General features: G+C 36.5%; 2 protein-coding genes across 2 annotated transcripts; both read right to left on the reverse strand.

Moving 5' to 3' along the window:
• Positions 1 to 1,359: 1,359 nt before the first annotated feature.
• Positions 1,360 to 2,421, reverse strand: LOC137242302 (uncharacterized). The gene is made up of 4 exons (XM_067769639.1): positions 2,286 to 2,421; positions 1,889 to 2,221; positions 1,722 to 1,831; positions 1,360 to 1,648 (listed from the first exon to the last, which is right to left on the reverse strand). The coding sequence occupies exons 1-3, from the start codon at positions 2,289 to 2,291 to the stop codon at positions 1,820 to 1,822; spliced, it is 351 nt and encodes a 116-aa protein (XP_067625740.1). The 5' UTR covers positions 2,292 to 2,421; the 3' UTR covers positions 1,360 to 1,648; positions 1,722 to 1,819.
• Positions 2,422 to 2,973: 552 nt separating this feature from the next.
• LOC137241588 (putative nuclease HARBI1) lies at positions 2,974 to 5,962 on the reverse strand. Its single transcript, XM_067769143.1, has 4 exons — positions 5,816 to 5,962; positions 5,554 to 5,736; positions 5,313 to 5,455; positions 2,974 to 3,367 (listed from the first exon to the last, which is right to left on the reverse strand). The coding sequence occupies exons 2-4, from the start codon at positions 5,722 to 5,724 to the stop codon at positions 2,974 to 2,976; spliced, it is 708 nt and encodes a 235-aa protein (XP_067625244.1). The 5' UTR covers positions 5,725 to 5,736; positions 5,816 to 5,962.
• Between the last annotated feature and the right edge of the window lie 2,679 nt (positions 5,963 to 8,641).

Consider the following 8,641-nt stretch of genomic DNA (forward strand, 5'->3'; position numbering starts at 1 on the left):
GTTTGCGCCTTCACAAAAAGCATCCAAAGCTTTATCATTGGTACCCATCTTTTCAAGCTCATCCCCACTCAGGATTTAGGTGATTCAATTTTGAATTTCCCAACATATCAATACAATTTGATTACTCTTTCTGAATAAATGAGTTATCATGCAATTGAACAAAAAAAATAATCAAATATGAATTCTTTTGATGATGAAAAACTAAAAAGCATTTTTCGATCTCTTTTTGAAATAATTTTTGAAGTCCTTTAATGACTAAATTTTAATATTTCATAAAAACCAACAAAAAGAATAATCAAATATGCTTACCTTTGATGATCAAAAACTGAATATAGTTTTTCAATCACATTTTGGAAACATATTTGAATCAAATGTGTTTACTTTAGGTGATCAAAAATTTATAATAATTTTTCATTCAGCTTTCCGAATCTTTTATGAATATATTTGTTGACTGAATAATGAATTTTATACTTGTTGAAATTTTACTTTTTATTAAAAATTTTATTTTTTTCCCATACACATATTTTTTCAATCATGAAGCTAAGAAAAAATATATAAAAATTTTATTATTTATGCAAAAGATATTCTTCAAGACAAAAATAATGTAATGCTTGTCGTGAACGAAGATTTCCCCAACCATTTCTCACCTTCAGCTTCCCAGAAAATACATAATGATTGGTCAATACATAGGTTGTGAGCTATTTGAACCGCAGGTAAGTGAAACTGTCTTGACATACCTAGATACGGCTTCAACATCCCGTATTGTATCCGTATTTCAAGATGTTGACGATCATAGTTGATGCTGGATGTTGCAGTCGAGGTGTATATCGGTCAAGTTTGTTTGCGAGTTAGCTGTGGTTCGAAAAGCTCATTTTCGCATGCTTTCTTCCCCTGATGAAATAAGATTATTATGTAGATCCTATTTTGAATGCTTTATGAAGAATAAATGCATTATAATGGCATTCAAAAATGATTCAAAAATCTCAACAAAAACGATTGAAATATATTCACGAATATGATCAGAAAATGACTGTGAAAAGCATTCAAATATTACTCTATAACAATTAAAGCCCAATTTTACAATGTTATCAAATATGAACAAAAACCGTTTCGAAATAGGAATCATAAATGATTATTCAAGAATAATCACATTTATGCTATATGTAATACTTCTATATTGCTACAAAAGGCTAGGTACATTCCCAAACATCAGAGTGCCGATATTTTGCTGTTTAAATGTTTTTGTTTTTGTATTCAAAAAACGAATGTACCTAAATTTTAATTTTTTCTTGTCACACTTATGCTTCTTCAATCACAAAAATTTTGTAGGCTGTCTTGTTTTGATTTCGAATTCAAAACTTATTGCGAGTATTTTGTATTAGCAATATAGAAATATTACATATATGCATTTATGGTACTTTTTTCTCCCGACGATACGTTAATTTTCGAACAGAAAATGCTTTTAAATTTGAACGTTTTTAATCATCTTGGGGTATGATATTTAAATATTTTTTGATCAAAATTTTCAAAAAATGCTGGCTGGGTCAATTGCTCGGATAACTGCTGTTTTCTGAATGCTGGCGATATGCATGGTGGTCTGGAAAACTACATAAATTGCTGTAGCATGAAACAGTACTGATACTTCGGCCTAAAACGTTAATATGAATGAAATGGTTATAATTAAGCAAACTATGAGCTGCATCGTAATTTGTATTTTTTACCTGAAACAGCAGTGGGCCATATGGTTCATCATCACAATCGCCTAATAGCGATGGAAAAGTTTGATTCGGGCCTATTTTAATTTGCATATTGTCATCAACTACAGGACCAACTGGATTTACAAGAAAAAAATCGTCTATGTGAAATTCATTTGACTCTTGTTCCAAACCTTGCTTTTCATATGAGTGAAAAGATGTTCAAAGCGATGTTTGGATGGACTAATTAGTTTTAGTTTATATTCTATATTTCCCAATTGTGGTTCAGGTGATAAAATTCCTTGATCAAAATCAATAGTTTTATTATTGAGATAATCTAGTTCTCCTTCACTACTGCTACAATTTCCGCACTCACTTTGTCTCTTATTTTTACCGCCGTCTGATTTGCTAGATGATTTTCGAGATTTCTTTTCTTTACGGCGGTTTACGCTGTTATTGTTTGCATTGCCAATACCATGAGTCTCCTCATTGGGATCGAATAGATTTAAGAGCCCACAATCCATCGTCTGTAAAAATTTAAATGTCAGAAGTATAGGACCACAAACACAAATTAGCAAATTTTTAGCACACCTTCATTCAATTGATGTTGACGCGCAGGTCGTGTTGATATCAGTTCCAAAGGCTTTAATTCTAATTCTGTTCCCACGATTTAACTGGTATTGCTGCTGGTACTGGACACTTACTAGTTTTTCGTGGTTCGATATTTCGCTGGCGGTAGCGGACATACACTGTATATTTGTTGGTGGTTGGTTGTACTCGTCGTTTGTTTAATTATATTCACGATAGTACTAATTCATTCATTTCATCATAAAAAAGTGGAGTTTTAATAGGAATTGTTTTTTAAAACAGTGATTTGATTTGATTTCTCTTTATTTTGCCAAGGTCAATGAGGACTGAGTCGATATTTTCAGGAAGAAAATGATCGTCAACAGTAACAGGGGGAACATAATACTCTTCTGCTTCTATTTTATCTTTTTTGTCTATGCAAATATTATGAAGTACGCAGCACGCTAATATAAAGTTTGCAGTAGTCTCAACTTCATGGAAATCTAATCGTATGAGTTGCCTGAAGCGGCACTTTAACAAACCATACGCGTTTTCGATTCGTACACGAGTTTGACAAAATTTTAGATTGTAGGTTTTTTCTTGTTGCGTTAAGTTCCCGTAATCTCTGTAGGGTGTCAACAAGTAGTTTCTTATCGGATATGCAGAATCGCCCAATAGGTGATATTATGGCAAAAATAATTTTGGTAGCTGTTTATTTATAAACGCGTGTTCTTAGCGAGTCATGGACTCTGCTCGGTACACCAGTGAAAACATCTAAAAATTTTAAATTTGCATCGCATATGCCCTGCATAGTCACAGGATTGGTATCATGCCTGTTAATGTATGTTGAACGAATTTTTAGTTTTGGCGCCCTTATCGAAATATAGGTCCCGTCAATACAGCCTAATACGTTTGGAAATCCTGATATCGCTTCAAAGTTTTTTGCTATACCCTCTTTTTCATATTCACTTGGCGGAAATTTTATAACATTCCGTGAAAGCTCAACGAGAAACGATGTAACATTGTTTATCATGTAATGAGCAAAGGAATATGAAATATTGAATAAGTTGCTAACTTCTCGTATAGTGGTCTTGTTGCTGCAAAACCTAAAATAAAAAAGGAGGTGTCAATCTCGCAAACTTATGTTTATCGCTTGGCCAATTATATATATCGTCGCCTACTAACCAGAAGCATGAATGTGCAATTTTTCCGATTTTGTGTTATAGGCCTCGTTATATTACCCTTCAGATTCTCTAGGTTCTACTTAAATCTAGAGCTTCCTACGCACATGGAAATCCCAATAATTTGTAGTGCCATTTTCATGAATATACAATTCAATCACACAAAGTTGAGCCAGAAAAACGAATGTAGCACATTCATATAGCACATTAATGTTTCACTCACCAAAACTTTTCGAGGTTCGTACACAATTGTATAACGATTTTTTATTTATAATTATTTTACTCAGGGACCTATAAAACTACCCATGCGATATATATGCTAGTTGATATAAGTAAAAGATGAGCTGTATAAGGCATTCTTCATAAAAAATTATACCGATGAAGAATTTTTAATAGCTGAATATCAGAAAAAAAGATAGTTGTTTAATTGAAGACAAACCAATTTATTCGAAGCCGTTGCCTCTTCTCGAATCAAAACTAAAATACTTGAAAAAATTGCGCTTCCCAAGGCCATCGGTTCTATATACCGGAGCGACTCGGGATTTTTCCCAACCAAGGACTGTCTGTCATCTGACTTAATGAGTCATATCCGTAAGCATTATGAGGAAATACGGCATCTAAGAAATCAACCGTATGAAGCCAAAAAACACAAGCAGGTCTTCAGTGAACTCCGCAAACAGGCGTCGGACCTTTATGCCAGGAATTGCCCGGTGAATCCAGTACTTAAAGAACAGTGCACAAAACTTGCGGAAGAGGGACGCATACTCGCCAGGGAAACGCGGGTCAATCTAGCTCAACTTCGTTCTGGATATTGTAACAGGTTAAACTCTTACCTATCCAGAATGAACCCCGACATACAAAATGTATGCCCGGCTTGCAATATGTCCCCACATGACACCAACCATCTCTTTAATTGTAATGTGGAACCAACGCCTCTAACACCCCTTTCATTATGGTCCACCCCTGTTGAAATAGCAAGTTTCCTTGGACACCCGTTTGAGGATATTGATGACAACATGTGATCGGTCGCAGCTGTTAGGTGGGGCGAAGCACTGCTACAACAACAACAACAACAAAATTGTGTGAAAAACTGGTTATACCAAAATAATGTCATTCTTTTTATAAAAATCTTGAGATCAACGCTTTTCCCGAACCCAACATTTAAGAAGATTCTGATTCTGATCAGAATAAGAATTAGTTTTTATTTGCAATAATATCTTAAATAAAAACACATTAGTTTATATGAAATTGAATTGAATGTATGACTTTTTCATTTACATACATACTTTCGATAAGTCAAAGCCGCGGTTGTTTTCCCAAGTACTGTGGTGCTCCAAATCCCAATCCGCCAACAGAATTGGCCTAGCAGGTATTGGCTTGGCCCTAACGTTATCTACAAATCAATCTGCAGTGATTTTTTTTACTTGTTTTGAGGTTAAGGCCATACCACGACCACTTGGGACCATTCTTATAGTGTATTTGCATTCAGCACATCAAAATGTATAGAAAACATGAGTCGCATTACCTGATCCGACTACTTTAAATTTTTTTGTATAGCTGTGTTAACAAAAAATTAGATCAGTTTTTAAATTTTTGTCGTGCCAGAAAAATGAATGTGCTAAATCTCGAAAAATAGAAAGGATGCGAGCAGAGCAATTATCTCAGTTGAAAGAGCATAGTGTGAGTATAATATATAGATAAACTTTTACATTAGAAACAAATTCTTTAAATTTTGAGGGAGCAATAAACTTGGAAACTCGATTTCCCGACATTTTCATTTTGGCACATTAATGCTTCTGGCAAGCGGGCGACGATGTATAAATATTTATTTACAAATACCTAAGCTAGTAATATAATAAATATGAATTACCATAAAAATAATAGCACATGTGTGTTTGGGGCTAATTGTGGCCTTCCTCCTTTATAACTCCTCTTTGCATAATATGGGCTAATAGAGTATTTAGAAATTAAATACTCCGCACTGTCACGTTCAACTCGAAAATGTTTTTTGAACTAGGAATGCGTAAAAGAAAAATATTAGTGCTATTGGCCAGAGATTTATAAAGATACCTATTGCACTAAAGGTAATTGCATCCTTCCCAAAAACTTACCTCGACGTTAGTGTACAAATTGACTACGCCTTGCACAAAATCCACTACGCGCAAATATTTGTTAGTTGGGTGCAAAACTAGAGCCAGCTCCTCGTCGTCTGATGAGGAAGACGATGACTCCAAAAGATCGTCGACGGCGTTATATACAAAATATGTGAGTCGTTTATCCATCTCCTAGTACTTCTATAATAATGAGAAATATGCAATTAGCAATGGAATTGAAATATGTATATTGTCTTGTTTTTTCGCGTTAGCAACGCACCTCGAACCGACAAATATAATAATTCACTTATTTGCAAAATATGTAACTTTTTTAGCAAAAATTTATCTTGGAAAAATAACATTGCCGCCAAATGAAATGTCAAAATTTTGCATGCTTTATCGGAGCTGCTTTATCGTAGGTGATTTATGTTTGCTAGAACAGATAGTATACTGTGTTTATTTGTCAATGTAATTAATCAGCTGATTGACAGGGCTGTTCTTTGCACCGTCAATGGCAGCGAGGGCAAGTAATCTTGCATTTTTGGCAATATTTAGGGGTAGGTTGTTGAGAAAAGATAATGATAGCCTCTAATGAGGCTTCGCTAATTTTACAACAGAACACAACTTTTTGAAGAGTTGGAGTGAAGGCGACATTTTCGTGTAGAAAAGAAAACACCATAAGTTTCACGTTTAATGGATTGAATTTGCGAGCACAGGACTATACAACTTTGCTATTTCAATAGCAAAAGGTATAAATAGCATCAACAATACACACACGGTATTCAATACTGGACCGCCGAGTCAGCCTTTCCGACCAAGATAAACGATTCAATATCTAACTTTAATAAGGACGATGATAAGGGTAGGGCTGAGTTGCAAGCGAAGGACGGCAGAAACGCATTAAGCGATGCCTATCTGGTATAATGGTGTGAAGATGATAGCGTACAACAGCATCGCGAGCCTGCGGTTGCTTGAAGAATTGGGAACGCCTGAGGCAAGACTCGAGCGCGTGTTTGGAGTGGTGGATAAAGCGAAAATCCCCACGGTACCAAAAGTTAAAGTATGGATACCATGCGTGATGAAGTCAGAGGATACGCTGCGTCTTCTGCAGAATCAGAATCCGAATATACCGGCACAGGATTGGAAGGTACTTACAGTATCTCGGCCTATGGAGGATGGTCAGTTCTGCATTTTCCAAATAAACAAGCAGGGGGAAGATATACTGTACACGCAGTTTGGCAAAATGTCCTGGGGTACAGGCAAAATTTTCATGCGACACAGGGAAAGAAGTCCCGAAGATAACAGTCCTAACACGCTAGAAGTGGGATAAGTGGAAAGGACCTCAAGAGACTTAAAGGAAAGGGACGCGGATCACGAAGGTGGTAGAAGAGGACCAACAACCAAATGGTGCTGTGACTCGCACAGAGGAATGAACACCCAGAACAGCATTTACGAAAAGAAGTCCCGATGATAACAACCGTAATTTAGAAAAGTGTGAGGCTGAAGAGGCCCTCCAAAGCCTTAAACAAAAAGGGCAAGAGGACGAAGGCGTCGCGATAAAGGTGTTGGAGGGGGACAAAGAGCCCAATGGTGCTGTGAGTCTTACAGATAAACCCCCAACACAGTAAAGTAGCGTCGTGCGAACTCCTCCTAACCCTTGAAGAGAGTTCGGTTGATGTGGCGCTGATCCAGAAGCCGGAGCTCTCATCGGGAGGAAAGGTTTTACTACGCACAAACGGAAGGAAGGATGGGAACTGCAGGCATGATAAAGAAACTGCTGCATTCATTTATGTTACCTAATTACACTACTGAAGACCTCGCAGTGGTGGCCGTTGAGAAAAACAATAAGCAGGCATTTATCCTGGCGTCCTTCTACATTGCATATACTGCGGAGGCTCCACCGATGGAGTGCAAGTAATAGGCTGGGACAACCAGATACCAAGATCGAATGGTCAGTGAAAATCGCGGGCCAAAGATGGTATATTCCAGGCCATGATAAAAGTTCCAATGAGAGCGGTGGTGGAATAACCTAAACTAATATTGGATGGGTTGTAGGATATTCCTTATTGGTCTTACAAAATGGTCGCCATGTCTTGGCCAGAATGCGGCTTTCCGCCGAAAATGTGCATTAATTGCTCTTGCTTTTACTCACGTATTTATGCTTTTACGTTAAATAAACTCTTCGCTACTAGTTAAATTATATACGTTTTAAAGTTTTTTTATTAAAAACTTATTTTTAAATTATACAAAACTTAGTACCGGGACTATACACATATATATTGTCACGTACACGAACAATTTTGGCCCCTGGTTGAACCCTGGCTAGCTCAGTATACAACGGGCAGTGGTTCTCAACCCTCCAACCATGAGCTGGACGGACACATATTTATTTTCTTCTATATTCACCATCTTACCCCACACGCTCCTCACCCACAGGAAGCCCGCCCTACCTTGGACCGCTCGCTTCATCCAATCCTACTCTAGCGGTCGCCCTCTTGCCATGCTCCATCCCCTCCACTTACCTCTTCGTCATACCATCTTCATTACCCGCCCAAACAAAAATTAACTCATCATTATACCAGTACACATGACATCAAAATATGTTAAGAATAAAAATCTTACAAGAAAACATACTAAAATTATTGCTTATCGTATGGTTATACTATTCAAAGCGCCCTGCCTATAAGCAGACAACAAGGCTTGAAATAATTTTCACAAAAAAAGTAGAAACCTACCTATAAGAGCTCTAATAGATGGCTATGTATATATAAATGTATAAGCATCTATGGCAACAAAAAAAATATACGTTTGGGTTGAAAAAGGATCAATATATGGGCAGAATCGCTTTGCATATACACAAAAACTGCAATACTAACATCAGTATACATATAAAACTAACTATCCATATCTTAATGACTAATTTTTCTCATTTTGACCTCGCAAAACAAATAAATTTAATTTGAACTACCCTATTGAGGGATTTAATTGTGGGTAGCACAACTTTTATATGCTTAACATGTCCCGCATCCCAGTGTTATTGCATAAAGTATCTTCACAAGACTTTTGCTTGTCCTTTATAGACCACAATAGGGTATGCCAAAAAACT

This window comes from Eurosta solidaginis, chromosome 2, assembly GCF_040869045.1.
Source record: "Eurosta solidaginis isolate ZX-2024a chromosome 2, ASM4086904v1, whole genome shotgun sequence".
Taxonomy (NCBI): domain Eukaryota; kingdom Metazoa; phylum Arthropoda; class Insecta; order Diptera; family Tephritidae; genus Eurosta; species Eurosta solidaginis.

Bases quoted from the DNA above. Each gene is read 5' to 3' on its own strand.
- LOC137241588 (XM_067769143.1), bottom strand. From the start codon at position 5,724: ATGGATAAACGACTCACATATTTTGTATATAACGCCGTCGACGATCTT. The intron at 5,456-5,553 runs GTAAGTTTTTGG...ACGCATTCCTAG, and splicing joins ATTTGTACACTAACGTCGAG to TTCAAAAAACATTTTCGAGT. The intron at 3,368-5,312 runs GTAATTCATATT...TTTTTATTTTAG, and splicing joins CATGTGCTATTATTTTTATG to GTTTTGCAGCAACAAGACCA.